At 38.3% G+C, this 19,382-nt stretch overlaps 1 protein-coding gene across 2 annotated transcripts in view; it reads right to left on the bottom strand.

Annotated features, from left to right (window-relative positions):
• Positions 1 to 19,382, bottom strand: part of CROT (carnitine O-octanoyltransferase) — a 50,312-nt gene that overhangs the window by 26,811 nt on the left and 4,119 nt on the right. For both annotated transcript variants that reach the window (XM_036081730.2, XM_036081785.2), the window contains exons 4-7: positions 16,430 to 16,554; positions 14,715 to 14,896; positions 14,421 to 14,545; positions 7,717 to 7,825 (exon numbers count right to left, since the gene is read on the bottom strand). In XM_036081730.2, coding sequence (XP_035937623.1) covers positions 7,717 to 7,825; positions 14,421 to 14,545; positions 14,715 to 14,896; positions 16,430 to 16,554 — 541 coding nt within the window. The remainder of the gene's footprint in view (positions 1 to 7,716; positions 7,826 to 14,420; positions 14,546 to 14,714; positions 14,897 to 16,429; positions 16,555 to 19,382) is intronic.

Genomic DNA, 19,382 nt, shown 5'->3' with positions numbered 1-19,382 from the left:
TGTTATATAAGACTGATGAATCACTGAACTCGACCTCTGAAACTAATAATACACTAAATGTTAATTAACTGAATTTAAATTTAAAAAATAAATAAAACTTTGTTCATACCCTCAAAAAATAAAAGTTTTAAGCTAAGGAAATCAGTTTTATAAATAAAATATTAGGTAATGATAGAAATTATAACAAAATTACATACATCTGAAATATTTCATTTTTTTCTGTAAATAGGTAATTATAACACCATATTGTATCTGTCTGCTGTAGCATTTTTTTTTAAAGATTTTATTTATTTGTTTGACAGAGAGAGAGTGCGAGAGAGCACAAGCAGGGGAAGTGGAAGGCGGGGAGAGGGAGAGGTAGGCTCCTCGAGGAGCAGGGAGCCCAAATGTGGGGCTCAATCCCAGGACCCTGGGATCATGACCCGAGCCGAAGGCAGAGGCTTAACCAAATGAGCCACCCAGGTGCCCCGTCTGCTGTAGAATTTGTCAATCTTTTGACTTTTTCAAGAAAAATGAAGGAACGGTTTGCACAATGGGAGGCAAATGTCAGATCTCTTTTCTGTCACTGTCATATAAATTTTTATTTAAGTTATATGAATGAATAACACATAAAACATTAAATGAGATATTGTTTAAATTGTTTGACTTTAAGCAGCTGAAGTAACATTATGTTACCGCCTCCTGTAAAAAAAAAAAAAAGAAAAGAAATGCTAACACAGAAATGTGATAGGAGTATAAGATGCACGAGAAAGAAGAGGAGGACACAAGGCTGAAAAGACAGGCAAAGGTCAAATTTAGACCACTGCTAAGAAACTGGGACTTTATTCTAGACCACAAAGAACCATTCAAGAATTTTAACCAAAGATGAGATAACCATCAAATTTATATTTTAAAGCCATAGACTGATAACCATAGACTATGTATTTACATACATACTAGGTATAAAAAAATACATTCTTTTTTTACAAATCTTTATGTGCATATAAATTCATTACAACAGATATGGAAGGACAGAATATACCAAACTAGTAAGAGTGATTAATTCTGGGGCAAGAAATGGAAATTGTATTATTTGCAATGTTTTCCTTTTTCTCCAAGTAGAATATATTCATATACATCTAGTAAAAGTAAAAATTAATTAAAACTAGAAATAAAATAAGGGCACCTGGGTGGCTCAGTCAGTTAAGCGTCTGCCTTCGGCTCAGGTCATGATCCCAGGGTCTCGGCATCAAGCCCCGCATCAGGCTCCCTGCTCAGAGGGGAGCGTGCTTCTCCCTCTGTCCCTCCCCCTGCTCATGCTTTCTCTCTTGCTCGCTTGCTCTCAGATAAATAAAATCTTTTAAAAAATAAAATAATAAGGGGACTAGGAAAGATGGCAGAGGAGTAGGGGACCCTATTTCAACGGGTCCCCAGAATTGAGCTGGATATCTACCAGACCACTCTGAGCACCCACGAAACCAGCCTGAGATATAAGAAGATCTGGATCTCTACAAACAGAATATCACAGGTGGTTGGTTTTGAGGTACGAAGCAGGGAGCTGTGATTCCGCGGGCAGATATCGGAGGATAAACGGCGGCGGGAGGGTGCCTGGCCGTGGGGATCCTACACCGCCGGTGAGCCACAACCTCGCTCGCTGGGGACGGGCACAGACTCGCAGACTGGTAGCAGCGGGGAAAGGACTTTAGGGCAGCCCCTGGGGTGGAAACCCGGAGCGGCGGGGTCGCGCAGGCGAACTGCAGCCCCGGGACAGAAACCCGGAGCGGCGGGGCTGCGCGAGGGAACTGGGAGCGGCTGGTGGTTTTAGAAGCACAAAGGGCAGAGACATGGTCCATCTGACCTGGAGGCAGGACTGGGAACACTGCGGAGGGGTGCACAACCCAGGACACTGTAGTTTATAGCAGCACGGACAGAAACGGAGACGGTGTGGCCTGGAGAGCTCACTGAAGAACAGACTGCGATCTCTCTGCTCTGAGGCAGAGGGTTGGAAATGGTCTCTTCTGCTCTGACTCGTGGAAGAGACGCGGAAAGCCACCAGGGAAAGCTGCCAGAGAACAAAAGCTCCAAAAACTGATTCCTGCTGAGCCCATCTCCCGCCACAGGGGTGCAGGGCAACTCCGCCCAGCCTGAGTAATAGCACGGCAGGCCCCTCCCCCAGAAGGCAGGCTGGGAAAACAAGAGGCCAGCTACCCTAAGGTTTCAAGAAAACAGGTGCATCTTGCTTGGGTTGTGGTCAATAATTTGGACTCTATACATTCCCTCAAACACCCATCAACAGAATGACTAGGAGGAGGAGCCCCCAAAATAGAAAAGACTCAGAGATTATACTTATGCTGCAGATTTACAAAGGGATGCAGATATAACCAAGATGTCAAAGATGGAATTCAGGCTAGCAATTGTGAAGACAATGGCTAGAATGGAGAAATCAATTAACGGCAACATAGAGTCTCTAAGGGCAGAAATAAAAGGTGAATTGGCAGACCTTAAAAATGCTATCAATGAGATCCAATCCAATATAGATAATCTAACAGCTAGGGTAACTGAGGCAGAAGAGAGAATAAGCGACCTGGAAGACAATATAATAGATAAAAAGGGAAAAGAGGAGGCCAGGGAAAAACAACTCAGAATCCATGAAAATAGAATCAGAGAAATAAGTGACACCATGAAGCGTTCCAATGTCAGAATAATTGGAATCCCAGAGGGGGTGGAGAGAGAGAGAGGACTAGAAGATGTATTTGAACAAATCATAGCTGAGAACTTCCCTAATCTGGGGATTGAAACAAACATTCGCATCCTAGAGGCAGAGAGGACCCCTCCTAAGATCAAGGTAAACAGGCCAACACCCCGGCATGCAATAGTAAAATTTGCAAATCGTAGAACTAAGGAAACCATCATAAGGGCAATTAGGGGGAACTGATTCTTTACATACAGAGGGAGGAACATCAGAATAACGTCAGACCTATCCACAGAGACCTGGCAAGCCAGAAAGGCCTGGCAAGACATATTCAGGGTACTAAACGAGAAGAACATGCAGCCAAGAATACTTTATCTGGCAAGGCTGTCATTTAGAATGGATGGAGAGATGCAGAACTTCCACGACCGGCAGAAACTGAAAGAATATGTGATCACTAAGCCGGCCCTGCAAGAAATATTAAGGGGGGGGTTCTATAAAAGGAGAAAGACCCCAAGAGTGATATACAACAGAAATTTACAGGGACAATCTATAAAAACAACGTCTTTACAGGCAACATGATGACAATTAATTCATATCTTTCAACAATCACTCTCAACATGAATGGCCTAAATGCCCCCATAAAACGGCACAGGGTTGCAGATTGGATAAAAAGACAGGACCCGTCCATATGCTGTCTACAAGAGACTCATTTTGAACCTAAAGATACATCCAGACTGAAAGTAAAGGGATGGAGATCCATCTTCCATGCCAGTGGACCTCAAAAGAAAGCTGGGGTAGCAATTCTTATATCAGACAAATTAGATTTTAAACTAAAGTCTGTAATTAGAGACACAGAAGGACACTATATCATTCTTAAAGGGTCTATCCAACAAGCAGATCTAACAGTTATAAATATCTATGCTCCCAACATGGGAGCAGCCATCTACATAAGCCAACTGTTAACCAAAATAAAGAGTTATATTAATAACAATACGTTAATTGTAGGAGACCTCAATACTCCACTCTCAGCAATGGACAGATCATCTAAGCAGAAAATCAACAAGGAAACAAGAGCTTTGAATGATACACTGGATCAGATGGACCTCATAGATATTTACAGAACATTCCACCCTAAAACAACAGAATACTCATTCTTCTCGAGCGCACATGGAACTTTCGCCAGAATAGACCACATACTGAGTTACAAATCAGGTCTCAACTGATACCAAAAGATTGAGATTATTCCCTGCCTATTCTCAGACCACAATGCTTTAAAACTGGAACTCAATCACAAGAAAAAATTTGGCAGAAATTCAAACCCTTGGAAGCTAAAGACCACTCTGCTCAAGAATGTTTGGGTCAACCAGGAAATCAAAGAAGAACTTAAACAATTCATGGAAATCAATGAGAACGAAAACACATCAGTCCAAAACCTATGGGATACTGCAAAGGTGGTCCTAAGGGGGAATACATAGCCATCCAAGCCTCACTCAAAAAAATAGAAAAATCCCGAATTCACCAACTAACTCTACACCTTAAAGAACTAGAGAAAAAGCAACAAACGATGCCTAAGCCATGCATTAGAAGAGAAAATATTAAAATTAAAGCAGAGATCAATGAATTAGAAACCAGAAACACAGTAGATCAGATCAATGAAACTAGAAGTTGGTTCTTTGAAAGAATTAATAAGATTGATAAACCACTGGCCAGACTTACCCAAAAGAAAAGAGAAAGGACCCAAATTAATAAAATTATGAATGAAAGGGGAGAGATCACGACTAACACCAAGGAAATAGAAACAATTATTAGAAATTATTATCAACAACTATATGCCAATAAACTGAGCAATCTGGATGAAATGGAGGTCTTCCTGGAAACCTATAAGCTGCCAAGACTGAAACAGGAAAAAATTGACAACCTGAATAGCCCAATAACCAGTAACGAGATTGAAGCAGTGATCAAAAACCTCTCAAAAAACAAGAGTCCAGGGCCTGATGGATTCCCTGGGGAATTCTACCAAACATTCAAAGTAGAAATAATACCTATTCTACTGAAGCTGTTTCAAAAAATAGAAACAGAAGGAAAACTTCTAAACTCATTCTATGAGGCCAGCATTACCTTAATCCCCAAACCAGGCAAAGACCCCATCAAAAAGGAGAATTTCAGACCGATATCCCTGATGAATATGGATTCCAAAATCCTCAACAAAATCCTAGCTAATAGGATCCAAACTACATTAAAAGGATCATCCATCACAACCAAGTGGGATTTATCCCAGGGATGCAAGGGTGGTTCAACATTCGCAAATCAATCAATGTGATAAAACACATTAATAAGAGGAGGGGGAAGAACCATATGGTCCTCTCAATTGATGCAGAAAAAGCATTTGACAAAATACAACATCCTTTCCTGATTAAAACTCTTCAGAGTATAGGGATAGAGGGAACATTCCTCAAGTTCATAAAATCCATCTATGAAAAACCCACAGCGAATATCATCCTCAATGGGGAAAAGCTGAGAGCCTTTCCCTTAAGATCACGAACACGTCATGATGCCCACTCTCGCCACTATTGTTCAACATAGTACTAGAAGGCCTAGCAACAGCAATCAGACAACAAAAAGAAATAAAAGGTATTCAAATTGGCAAAGAAGAAGTCAAACTCTCTCTTTTCGCAGACGACATGATACTTTATGTGGAAAACCCAAAAGACTCCACCCCCAAATTACTAGAACTCATACAGCTGAAATTCAGTAATGTGGCAGGATACAAAATCAATGCACAGAAATCAGTTGCTTTCTTATACACTAACAACGCAACTGTAGAAAGAGAGATTAGAGAAACGATTCCATTTACAATAGCACCAAAAACCATAAGATACCTCAGAATAAAACTAACCAAAGAGGTAAAGGATCTATACTCTAGGAACTACAGAACACTCATGAAAGAAATTGAAGAAGACACAAAAAGATGGAAAAATATTCCATGCTCATGGATCGGAAGAATAAACATTGTTAAAATGTCTATGCTACCCAGAGCAATCTATACCTTCAAGGCCATCCTGATCAAAATTCCAATGACATTTTTCAAAGTGCTGGAACAAACAATCCTAAAATTTGTATGGAATCAGAAAAGACCCCGAATCACCAAGGAAATGTTGAAAAAGAAAAACAAAGCTGGGGGCATCACGTTGCCCGATTTCAAGCTATATTACAAAGCTATGATCACCAAGACAGCATGGTACTGGCACAAAAACAGACATACAGACCAATGGAACAGAATAGAGAACCCAGATATGGACCCTCAACTCTATGGTCAAATAATCTTTGACAAAGCAGGAAAAAACATGCAATGGAAAAAAGACAGTCTCTTCAATAAATAGTGCTGGGAAAAATGGACAGCTATATAGAGAAGAATGAAACTCGACCATTCCTAACACCATACAAAAAGATAAACTCAAAGTGGATGAAAGACCTCAATGTGAGATAGGAATCCATCAAAATCCTAGAGGAGAACATAGGCAGTAACCTCTTTGACATTGGCCACAGCAACTTCTTTCAAGATACATCTCCAAAGGCTAGTGAAGCAAAAGCAAAAATGAACTTTTGGGACTTCATCAAGATAAAAAGCTTCTGCACAGCAAAGGAAACAGTCAACAAAACAAAGAAGCAACCCACAGGGTGGGAGGATGGGTTAGCCTGGTGATGGGTATTGAGGAGGGCACGTTCTGCATGGAGCACTGGGTGTTATGCACAAACAATGAAGCATGGAACACTATATCTAAAACTAATGATGTAATGTATGGGGATTAACATAACAATAAGAAAAAAGTGGAAAAAAAAAAAAGAGGCAACCCACAGAATGGGAGAAGATATTTGCAAATGACACTACAGACAAAGCGCTGATTTCCAAGATCTATAAAGAACTTCTCAAACTCAACACCCAAAAAACAAATAAGTCAAAAAATGGGCAGAAGACATGAACAGACACTTCTCCAAAGAAGACATACAAATGGCTAACAGACACATGAAAAAATGTTCATCATCATTAGCTATCAGGGAAATTCAAATCAAAACCACCTTGAGATACCACCTTACACCAGTTAGAATGGCAAAAATTGACAAGGTAAGAAACAACAAATGTTGGAGAGGTTGTGGAGAAAGGGGAACCCTTTTACACTGTTGGTGGGAATGCAAGTTGGTACAGCCACTTTGGAAAACAGTGTGGAGGTGCCTCAAAAAATTAAAAATAGAGCTACCCTATGACCCAGCAATTGCACTCCAGGGTATTTACCCGAAAGACAGAGATGTAGTGAAAAGAAGGGCCATATGCACCCCAATGTTCATAGCGGCAATGTCCACAATAGCCAAACTGTGGAAAGAGCCCAGATGCCCTTCAACAGATGAATGGATAAAGATGTGGTCCATATATACAATGGAATATTACTCAGCCATCAGAAAGGATGAATACCTAACTTTTACATCAACATGGATGGGACTGGAGGAGATTATGCTAAGTGAAATAAGTCAAGCAGAGAAAGTCAATTATCATATGGCTTCACTTATTTATGGAACATAAGGAATAGCATGGAGGACACTAGGAGAAGGAAGGGAAAAATGAGGGGGGTGGAATTGGAGGGAGAGATGAACCATGAGAGACTATGGACTCTGAGAAACAAACAGGGTTTTAGAAGGGAGGGGGGAGGGGGGATTGGTTAGCCCGGTGATGGGTATTAAATAGGAGGGCACGTACTGCATGGAGCACTGGGTGTTATATGAAAACAATGGATCGTGGATCACCACATCAAAAACTAATGATGTATTGTATGGTGACTAACATAACATAATAAAATTTAAAAAAAAATAAAAATAAAAAATAAAATAATAAAATGAAATGAAATAAAAATAGACTTCTTAAAAATCAGCATACATAAAATTCTTATTTTTTAGCTCATTCTCACCTTATGAAAAAGGAAATTCTGAACATTTTTTTTTTTAACTCAAGCAAAGGCTTAACACTTCAAGACTCAAGAAAGTAGTTTGAAAACCTGTAAATCTCTGGGGGGGTGATCAAACATCCTTCATGTATTACATCAAAGACAAAAACTCGGCCTCGACAAAGCACTGCAATGTGAGTTGGGGAATGTCCTTCACTCTCTGGAAAAAGAAACAGAAACACAAACTCAATTCTCAAAGTTAAACAAGAGTTAAACTGCATATTTACATCCAATAGAAGAAAATAATCCTTGCTCCAATACTTGACATATACTCATCAAATATATCCTATGAACAGTAAGGTGATAGACTTTCAATTATGATATAAATATACACTCTTGAAAACTGTCCACGTGAAACATCCAAAATCCATGGAGTTTCAAGTATTTGTATACCTTGAGACTCCTATAAATCCCAAGCTACTGCAGGGCTTTCTTATTTATTCATGGATAGCAATGACAAGGGGAAAAGGGTAGCAAGGAATCCTGGAGAAGAGCTTTTTGAATTACTAAGTTTCTCTTTGGGTTTATTTCAATGTTGACTGTTCATCAGATAATTTAACTGCAGTAATATATAGCGATGGTTTCTAAATAAAATAGTTTTCATTTGAGGGGCACCTGGGTTGCTCAGAAGGTTAAGAGGCTGCCTTCGGCTCAGGTCATGATCCCAGGGTCCTGGGATGGAGCCCCGCATCGGGCTCCCTGCTCAGCGGAGAGCCTGCTTCTCCTTCTCACTCTGCCTACTTGTGCTCTCTATCTCTCTGTCAAATAAATAAAATCTTTAAAAAAAAAAAGTAGTTTTCAGTTGAGAAAGGGCACTGTTTGCCTAAGTGGCAAGGAGAATGAGTGGCAAGGAAATCTAGTTTTACTTAAGGCTCTAATGATACCTGGTAAGCCACTGGTAACTTATTCTATGATTCTCTGGGTATGCCTTAACTCCCCAAGAACTACTACTTTGCTGTAAATCTCAGACTATTCTGATTTAGCCTCATTTTCAATTATTATTTCCTTTAACAAAGGGCTTCCTATATGATCCCTGCTCCTTCCCTCTAAGAAAAAAGAAAAAGAGAAGACATATACTACCAATGGAAGGAAATTTACTGGTTGATATTACGTACAAGGAACTGTGGTAAATGCTTTGCACACATTATCTCATAAAAATCCATCAACTATGAGGAAACACCATCTCCTGACAGCACTTTTTTTCTCTAATATCCTATCTCCTCAAGTCCTAGGAGGTGAGGTACGTATTTTCCTTGTTTTTCATGGCTATTTCCAAAACATCTCTTCTCTTTCTCCTTCAAAAACCTCCATATCTTTTTACATTTACTACTACTACTTTTTTTTTTTTTTGCTGTCATTTACTGACCAGGTCTTAACAGGTCTGGGGACCAGAAGTCTGAAATGTGTCTTAGTAGGCTAAAATGAAAGTGTCAGCATGTCTGTGTCCCTTCTGGAGGCTCTAGGGCAGAATCAATTTCCTTCACTTTTCCAGCTTCTAGAGGCTACCGACAGTCCTGAACTCAGGACTCTCCTCTTCCATTCGGAAGCCATCAAGGGAGGTTCACGACTTTCCATCAATTTGCTGCCATTAATTTGGTTCTCTCTATGCCTCTCTCTTCTCTTATAAGAACTCTCGTGATTACTTTGTACCCACATGAATAACCCAGAATAATCTTCCCATGTTTAGGTCAACTGATTAAGAGCCTTAATTTCATCTGCAACCTTAATGGCCCTTTACCATGTAACCTAAAACATTCAATAGGTTCCAAGGATCAGAAAGCAAACATCTCTGGGGGGTGGGGAGGCATTATTTCACCTAACAGATAGGCTAGTAAATTTAGTGATGGAAAGAATGCTTTACATTTGTTGAGAATAAGAGTTCATTAGCTGAGAATAAGCAAGGAGAAAGGCATGAAACTATCTCTGGAAGTGAGAGAATAACATGACAATATGGCAAGGTCATGCTGTGGATCCATTTGAGGTTTGAGAAAATTAAATGAGGTTTTCTGGTTTTCTCAGGCCAAGTAAAATTGCTAGGGTAGGTATCTTTAATATGTAGAGGCAAGACAGAAGATGAAAATTAAACCATGATGAGGTGTGGGTAGAGTGATGAGGGAGCAAGTGGGCAAAGATTTGAATGTGTATGCGAAGGAGTGATTACAGTGAAGAAGCACAGAAAGAAGTACAGATTGGGGGTGGAGGAGGGAGGAATGGAACTGTGAAGAACTGTAGCAAAACTCAATTTAAGTCACAGTGTGGTCAAAGAAATAGCTAAGGTAAACTACTAAAGGAAGTGAGTTATGCAGAGAAGGTGGAGATCAGAATGAGATGCTTATAATTTCTATGTTAGAGGACATGGAGTTTTTTATAATAAGTTCTAGGGCATGACCACAGGAGTGTGTGGTTGCTTGAGAAGGAGTGGAGGTACAGATTACTAGAGGAAAAAAGTGAAGGAAAGGAGAGGTCATGGATCATCTACAACTGGAAGCTAAAGTCATCAAGAATGTGAATGGGGGTGGGTGGTGGCCGCCTGGGTGACTCAGTTGGTTAAGCCTCTGCCTTAGGCTCAGATCATGATCCCAGGGTCCTGGGATTGAGCCCTGCATCGGGCTCCCTGCTCAGCAGGGAGCCTGCTTCTCTCTCTCCCTCTGCTGCTCCCCCTGCTTGTGCTCGCTCACTCTCTCTCTCTGTCAAATAAATAAATAAATTCTTAAAAAAAAAAAAAAGAATGTGAAGGAGGTAGTGATGAAAAGAAAGATAGTGAGACTGGTGATAAAGCAATGGGGGAATACTAAATTCTACCTCAGAAACTAATAATACAGTATATGTTAATTAAATTGAATTTAAATTAAAAAAAAATTTTTAAGAAGAAAAAAAAAGCCACTACAACAAAGACAAGCACTGGTGACATAACCTGATAGCTTTCCTTTTTTCAAGAGCTCAAACTGTAAGGAAGAAAGGAAAGGGGCAAGGGCCACTGGAAATAAAAAGGACACCAACATCTCCTACATACCCTCTAGTACCACAGTATGAGAAAAAATACACCCACTTGAGATGGTTATAGGGAATGCAGTAAGCTCAAAGAATAGCCAGGTTCAGTAACCGTACCTTTCACAGGGAAACAGGAACTCTCAGAGAAAAGGTTGAGGATACAAAGGATTTTGCTGACCATGAGCTCCAGAAACTATAGCAGAAGAGTCTGGGAAACGGAGGGAGGGTGGGTCACAGTAGTGGGAAACTTGGATCAAATTAGGCTACACACAAATCCCTGAATCTAGATGATAAGAGAGGACCTGAGAGGTTGAACTGCTCAGGCAAAATGAGGTTAACAGGGTAAAAGGCAGGACTGAATTAGTCTTAATGGTCTCTAAGTGGGTAAGTAAAATAAAAATAGTTTTAAGTACTGCCTCCTTAATGACATTAGCCTCTTAGCCATAGCGGCTTACAGGCTGCCTTCACATGCATTAGCTCTTCAATTTTCTCCATATCGAAGATAGATACCATGGCCCAGCATTTTAATTTCTTCCTTGCAAAACCCTTGAATCCTTCACTCTCTCCCTCTACGCCTACCTGATTGTTGCTGAAGAAAAAAACAACATACCATCTAATCTAACTTTAAATTCATAAACACACCATTTCAAATGGGCACTCAACACTCATCAGCTACCCTGCATTCCCCTAGCACATCTGCTTCTCCCACTTTCCAAAATGACTAGTATTTTATTTTTTTTAAAGATTTTACTTATTTATTTATTTATTTTGAAAGAGAAAAAGAGAAAGCAAGCTGGGGGAAGGGTGGAGGGTGAGAGAGAAAATCTCAAGCAGACTCCACGCTGAGTGTGGAGCCCAACATGGGGCTCCATCCCACGACCCTGATCATGACCTGAGCCCGAAATCAAGAGTCAGATGCTTAATCAACGGAGCCACCCAGGCACCCTCCCAGCTTTTTATTTTAAACCTTCTTTCTCCCCTAATCTTCTACCCCAGCTAATGACCTCAGTTCTCATTTCACCAAGGAAAACACAAAGAATACATAGACCTCCTCATCTTCCCACAACAAAATTGGCCCATCGATTTGCATCTAGATGTACTTTCTGCATTCCTTCTCATCCTTTCTCCTGTCAAAGACCAGCCCTCCACCATTTCTACTCCTGACCCTCTCAGCTCTTATCTTTTCAATGACTTTGGCTGTTTATTCTTTTCCCTGAAAGATTATTTTTCTTTCTCTCCTATGTCACTCCTATGTTATAATATCACTCTTTTTTTAAAATTAAATGAAGTCCCTCCCACTGCACATCAAAACTTTTTCCGTAAGCATTATTTCCAAATGTTGTCACATTATTTGGTTTGCTTTCACCTCCTCCAGTTGAGCTCCCTTCCCCAACTTCCACTGAGACTGCTCTTGTCAGGGCAGGCTCTGTCCACATCATGCCGATAAATCCAATGGTCACTTTTAATTTTTATCTCATTTGGTTTCTGGAACATGTGACACAACACTTCCTTCTCTTGGCTTATGGGAGACCACTGCCCTTCCTTTCTTCCCACCTTGGTGTCTTTTGCTGTGTTCTCCTCTTTAGGAGGTATTCACCAAATACCCTATTTAATTGTGGTAAGATTCGGTACTGGTTCCCCTGGTAATCTTCATCTGTATGTGTTACAAAAGTAACTTTAGCTGCTCTTATGCCTTTAAAAATGTTTTCTATGCCTCCTAATGGTGATTCTTAAATCTCTATATGCAGTACTGAAATCTCTCCTGAACTCCCAACTTTGTACCCAACTGCCTACCTGCATTTCCACTTCAGATGTCTAAAAGGCATCTTAAATTCAACACAGCCCAAGGGACCTCTTAATTTCCTCCCTAAATATTTCCTCCCAAAGTTTCCCACCTCATGAACCAACACAGCTATCTATCCCATTACTCAAGCCAAATATCTTGAAGTCATCTCTGATTCTCCTTTTTCTCTCTCATCTCACAACCAATCTATGAATAATTCTACTAAATCCAAATCCAAAATATATCCAGAATCTAACAACTTTTTACCAGCTTCATGATATCACCCTAGTTACAAGTCATTATTATGGCTCTCTTGGACTACTGAAACAATTTTCTAACTGATATCCCTGCTTCTACCCTGGTATGTTCCTAAAAATCTTATTCCTCAAATGGCAGGTAGAATCATCTTTTTAAAACATAAATCTGATCATACCACTTTCTTTCTCAAAACTCATTATCTATTCACATTTTAAATAAAAGCCAAAAACTTTAGTTGGCTTACAAAGTACTATATGATCTAGCCTCTAGTCAACACTCCAAGAGTCCCCTCTGCCTCCTGCCTGCTCTGCTCCATCCATATTCCCCTTCAAACATGCCAAGTTTATTCATGCCTAGGGGATTCCCTCAACACACAAAACAACAAACTGAACTAAACGAAAACAAAAATAAAAAGCCAAAAAACTGCTGGATCATCGTATCATTCAGATCCTCAGAGAGGTTTTCCCTGAATACCTAATCTAAAATAACCATCCAGTTACTCATGTTATTTGAATTCTCTATACAGTATTTATCAGTAACTCTGTTATTTTTTTGTTTACTTATTCCCTCAGCTTTGTCCCTATCTACACCTCATCACCTGGTCTTAAGTACAAGAATATACTAATCATGACAGCTTAAAGGACTGCATTAAGAGATACATTATTAAATTAATGAATCTGCATTTTACACACTGTAACAAAGGATTACCTTATCTAAGGACCTATGAAGTGATAAAGATTAAACTGAAAACCAGGTCTATTGATATTATATCCTAAATGATAGGCATATTTCTCTCTTTGCTACTGCTATTCTCCATTTTCTCCTGTTCATCTTTTGCATTCATATTTGGGCATTAAACTTGATGCCATAAATAATCAGGTCTTTCACTTGCAACATCAAGATAAATGTGAGTGGGCTTGAGGACATTAAATATCTCAAGCATCTAATGAGGTTTACAAAGATGAGTTCTACATGAAAGTAAACTCAAACTCCCCACACTACAAGCAAAACTGGCTACAGAAATTTTACTTTTAAATGAAGAAAAATATCTTTCCCTAATTACATTCCACAGTAACTATAAACTACATTATTAAATTTATAAAAAAGAAAAAGATCCTGAAATAACTGAAAACCAGCACTTACAAAAGAATTTTCCATTTTAAGATATGCTAGTACACCAAGCAGAATTTGCCATTAAGCTGACAGTAAAAACAGGAACTTTGATGAGTCATTCTCAACTCATATGCCTTCAAGAAGACTGACAGCAGGCTCTCACCTCATATGGCTGGGCGTGAAAGGGAGGGCATACTCACAAAGAGAAATGGGGCATGATAAGCACAGACAAGCACACTCAAAAAGAGAATTCAAAGAAGAGGGCAAAGACAGACAAATCCAGATCCTATGCTCCAGATTACCTAATACTGATTAATAACGCTCTTTAGAACTTAAACCCTCAAATCACACAACGTAAGCATCAGGTTTTGTACAGAACGATTTAAGACCAGTTTATAAAATCCATTCCCATAAATTATTTCTGACTAATCACAATGACTAAAAGGTTCACAGAAAGCCTCTGATCAGTCAAAATCCAGTAAAGAAATATTCAAAATAGTATGTTCCATAGTGTCATAGAAACCGTAGCAAAACTACCCAAATCCCAATGCCTTTACCAAAACAAACAAACAAACAAACAAAAAATACCACACCCATGTTTTTTACTTACCAGTCCTAAAATAACTCGTAATTGAATCTCTAGTAATTCCTGGAATCCTGCAGGTGGAAAACAGCATTCGGAATTGATTCATATCTAGAGGACTATTTCCAGATTTATCAACAGGTACTTTTTCTCTATTAAAACAAATGAAAAAAAAGTATTTTGATCAACAAGTCATTATAAAACTTATAAACCAAGTAGTCACAACTGTAGTATTCTCAACTAAGTAAATTAAGCTTCTCAACATTTTGCCACTTCAAACTTTGGGTAAATCTGCTACTAAATTCACATAACTGTCCTTACTTTCTTAATAGCTGCCAGTAGTTCAAGTTATGCCAAAGACTTATACTTCCTCTTTCCAACTGAGTGCCTTCCTTTGGAGGCCAGTAGTGTTCAATATAAGGTGCAGGACCAGCAAAATTGACATTCAGTTGCGATGGTAAACGAACATCCAGATAGGCAAAATTCAGCCACCATTCTTCCAGCTAAAAGAAATTAAGAACATCAACCTAATGCTATTGAGAATACTTGAATGTGTAACAGCAAGGAAAAAAAAAAAGCTGTATTTGTTCTTTTCTCTTTACTCTTTAACACTTAAAAACATGTTTTCTTACCTACATCCATTGTATACTAACAACGGATTTTATTATACATAAATTTTACCTCAGTAACTTTGTTCTGAAAGCAAAAAAAAATTAAGAAATAAAAACATGTTTTCTTGTTTTAAATCATCATAGATATTGAAAAATGCTATTGTGATCATTTCTTTTTTTTGGAACTACAGGATCTTAAATACTATTCAGCTTAACTACACTATCAAAAACAGGCAACAAGAAAGCACTGAAAAGGCACCTTTTCAGACGGATCATATTGGAGTCACAAATACCAAACTAAGTACTTAGGTGTGTTTTCTCAGAGCACCTTGGGTAAATAAATACAAAACAAATCCTCACTTAATTTTATCAACTATTAAGGCATTTGCAATTATCCTTTTCCAAGCAAAAACTGAAATACTAAATCAAAAATATAAAACCTTTTCAGTACACTTAAAACTAATTTAGATTTTTCAGAGCCAGAGCTTTACGTGTCCCTCTTTTACAACATGCAATTGAATTTCATGCATAAGTAAGCAGATCTCATCAAACTATCTGGAGTTATTTTTAAGAAACTGATGTTCTAAACTATAATCAATCGTTCAGAAAAAGAAATAAGCAAAAGGATACAGACTTCTTTACCTTTACCCTGATTTAATTAAAATCGTTCAAGTCTCAAGATTGAGAATAAGGGAATCTGGAAGTATAAAATTTTATTATTCCATCATAGGTATCAATAACTAATGGAAAGATCAGTTTCCTTTTTATTTCTAAAACTTAAAGATAGCTACTCCTGATTTCTAGATTAAGGCAATGTTTTTTAATTACAAAAACTTACCCTCTGGTTCATACTACAGAAGTAATTAAGCTGAAGAAGTCAAAGATTCTGCAGGAAATTATTGAGTGCCTCAGTAATTATTATACAACATCTCCCCTTCAATCTATCTAACTGAAACACTTAATACTCATAACCATTCTCCACTCCAATTTTGTAATGGCCCTTTCTCTCCCATATGATGTTTAAATATTTGTATGCCACCTACGTGGTAGGTCTATTTTTAGTGTCTGGAGTTTTTTCAGGCTGGGATTACCTGAACAAAATGTTTCTCACAAGCAAGGTCTACAGATCACCTCCATCAGAACCACATGGGACAGCTGTTAAAATAAGGGTTTCTGGGCCCCCATTCAGAATCACTGGTCCCAGGAAATCTGTATTTTGACAAGTTCCCCATATAAGAAAGGAGCTCACACACAACACTCAAAACTCCCTAGAGTTACACAATTCATTAAGTCTTTTAGATGACTATAACAATGACTGAAAGGACATTTACACTAATAATTTTAAAATAAAAGCTATTTACATTTTTATTTTTCATTCTTTAGGCATCATCAATTTTCTAATCCTAAGTACAATAACATAAATACCCAATTTCTTTTTCCTTTTGCCCTTTCAAGTAATTTCTGGTGCAGTTTTCTTCCAATACCATCTTGAAATTTTTGGACAATTTCTTTAGTTCTTTTGTATTCTTCTTTATTTGCAAACGGCTTTACTATAAGGAAAAAATATGTGTTAAAATATTTAGACATCAAGTAACACAAACTCACCTCCACTATTACACAAATAATGAGACTCAATTATGTAAAACAATTATGTATGCATTAATTATCATAGCAGTCCAATAAATCAGAGTTTACAACATGAAAATGACTGAAAAGCAACATAGTAAAATGCGGTAAAAAAAATTAAACAGTGGATACTATGTAATCTGATAACTCTTAAAATCATCCTGGATGATGACAGTTAAAATGATAAAGACAGGGCTATCCTCTAGCTATTGGTCCAACAGAGAAGTAAATTCTGTTTAGCAATGAATAAGAGAAATTAAAGCTTGTTTCCAACTAATGTTCAAGCAGAGCCTTGAACATCATGTATGTAAACGCAATACGTATGTAAATTTAAGTATAAAGCCTGCCAGAACCAGTAATGGTTTCCTTCCCCAAAAAGGGGGGAGGGGACAGGGGTTTCTAGTCCATGAAAATGAACACCAACTGTTCTGAAAATTAAGCTACAGACAAAAGTCAATTAGTAATCAAAGGACATTAATATCTTCCTTCTGCTTTATTTTGTCTCTTCAAAGTACTATCTTAAAGTCAATTTAAATAGCTGTATTTAGAAAAAGTACAAATGAAATGAATAATAAAAATATAGCAAATTATCAGTAAAGTTTTTAAAAAAGAAACTAGAATTCCCAGATAAAAGTAAATGAGGAAAAAAAGGAAGAAATTTTAAAAATATCAGAGGACTTTCATTTAAACAAAGTGAACTAAATGCATACATTTATCTCTAATCCTTCTAGAAGCTCACTAAAATGACAGTAATTAAAAAGGCATAAATCTATAAGGACAAAGAATGTGAAAGGAGAGGGCAGCAGACCAGTTAAGCTAACATTTCACACATTAGAAAACAGATGAGAAAATGGTAACTGAATTTGTAGAATGGAGAAAGTTAATATCTAAAGCCTGGAGAGTAGAAGGTAAGAAGAGACAAGGTAGGGTTAAGTGCAAACCAAGAAGCAAGCCAATGCCTGCAGTAGAATCCCAGAAAGGTTAAAAAATTCAAGGCAAATGGACTTCCAAAGGGGGCAAAGAGAGACTGAAAACGGGTTGCTTAAAAGTGTTCAGAAGCAGCAAACAGTCCCATCCACACCCACACCTGTAGATCTTTCTCCACTCTGGGAAGCCAGGCAACTCCTACCAACACCAGTAGAAATCTAGGACAAATTGAACCAGAGAAGCAGTATAAATAGATCCTAATCCATATTGAAAAAAAGAGAGATTGTAATCAAAGTGTACACCCAGAACAATAAGCCCTCCAGCCTCCTTCCCCTAGTTAGCTCCCAAAACACTAGGTATCAGGTTCACGCCTTCTAAACAAAAGAGGACTCTTCTCCGGGGAAACGGATCAGTCCAAGAGAAGTATGACTGATATCTGGGCATGCCCCGGTGGAACTGCTAGATCTCTGCAACAAGGCTCACTAGAAGGCCCACCGGTCACCAAGCCCCTACCCATGCACACAGAACTCTCAATCAGCTTTTTAGGGCCTAACTCTTAAAAATGAATGACTAATGATTGTCAGATATTTGAGGAAAGCCTCTCACATGAGAATCAAAGAGCAGAATAAGCAAAAACAGGATTGGTGACACCCAACAGTAAATAGACCAGAAAGGGAAAGGCACTAATAATGAGGGAAATAATTTTTTAATCAAAAGCTTAGTCCAGAACACCCCAGATCCAATTAACAGGAGTTCCAGAAAGAGAGGGCAAAGAAAGGAGGAGAAAATTATCCAAGAAAAAGTATTTTGAAAATTTCCTAGAATTGAATTACATGAATTTTTTTAAACTTCAAAGAATCTACTGTATATTCAGAGAAATAAATGAAAAAATCTATACACTAAGGGACATCAAGAAGTTCAGAATGGTAGGGATAAAGAAAAAGGTTTCCAAATACATCCAGAGTGTAAAAAACAAGTCACAAATAAAGGATCAAACAGAATGGCATCTCAGGAGGAACTTCTCAGGAGGAACAAACAGTACCTTCAAAACTCTTAAGAAAAATCATTTCCAACCCAGAATATTTTATACTCAGCCAAAAAATCAAGTACGAGGGTAGAATAAAATTTTAAGTCTTACATTCTTTCCTTTCCAGAAACACTTTTTCCCAAGTAGCTACTGAAGATGGACTTCACAAAAATAAGTGAAAAGAGGAAGAAAAAGAAAGACAGGAACCAGGGAATCCAAAACAGGAGAGAGAGGTAAAAAGAACTGCCAGAGATGGGGGAAGGAAAGCTCCAAGGTAGCAGCTGTCCAGCCAACTCAAGAAAAGTAAACACTAATGGGAGCAAGAGGGCAGAGGGCCCCAGGAGGGATGTCTCCAAGAAATGAAACTGAGAGAATAGCTTATGTATATAATGTATAGGTACATGCCTATATACGTATTTTATCTCATGTATATAATGTAGTCAGGAATTTTCAGTGTATTGAAGTATTTGGGAGTGAATTACTTAAGGATACAAAGCAAAGTAAGCAAATGAAAAATGAGCAAAACAAAACAATGCCATAAAAAGGCATTCAAAGTACACTGAATGGTTCTCTTGTGAATAACTGCATAACGATAAACCCTAGATGGTCAGGTAAATTAACTCACGTACATACTAATTTAAATCAGGTGAAACCTGGAATTAAATCAGGTGAGTACTAATTTAACCCAAATGGTGATTTTGTACAACTATACTGAAAGAATGAAAAGGAAAATGTGGGTATGTTGGATTGCCTATACGTTGGGTGTGAAGAGGGGGAAGGTTAAAGGTGTGAAAGAGC

Source organism: Halichoerus grypus, chromosome 12 (genome assembly GCF_964656455.1).
Source record: "Halichoerus grypus chromosome 12, mHalGry1.hap1.1, whole genome shotgun sequence".
NCBI classification, from domain to species: Eukaryota; Metazoa; Chordata; class Mammalia; order Carnivora; family Phocidae; genus Halichoerus; species Halichoerus grypus.
The sequence above is the reverse complement of the archived record's forward strand: the minus strand, read 5'-3'. Positions and strand labels throughout refer to the sequence as shown.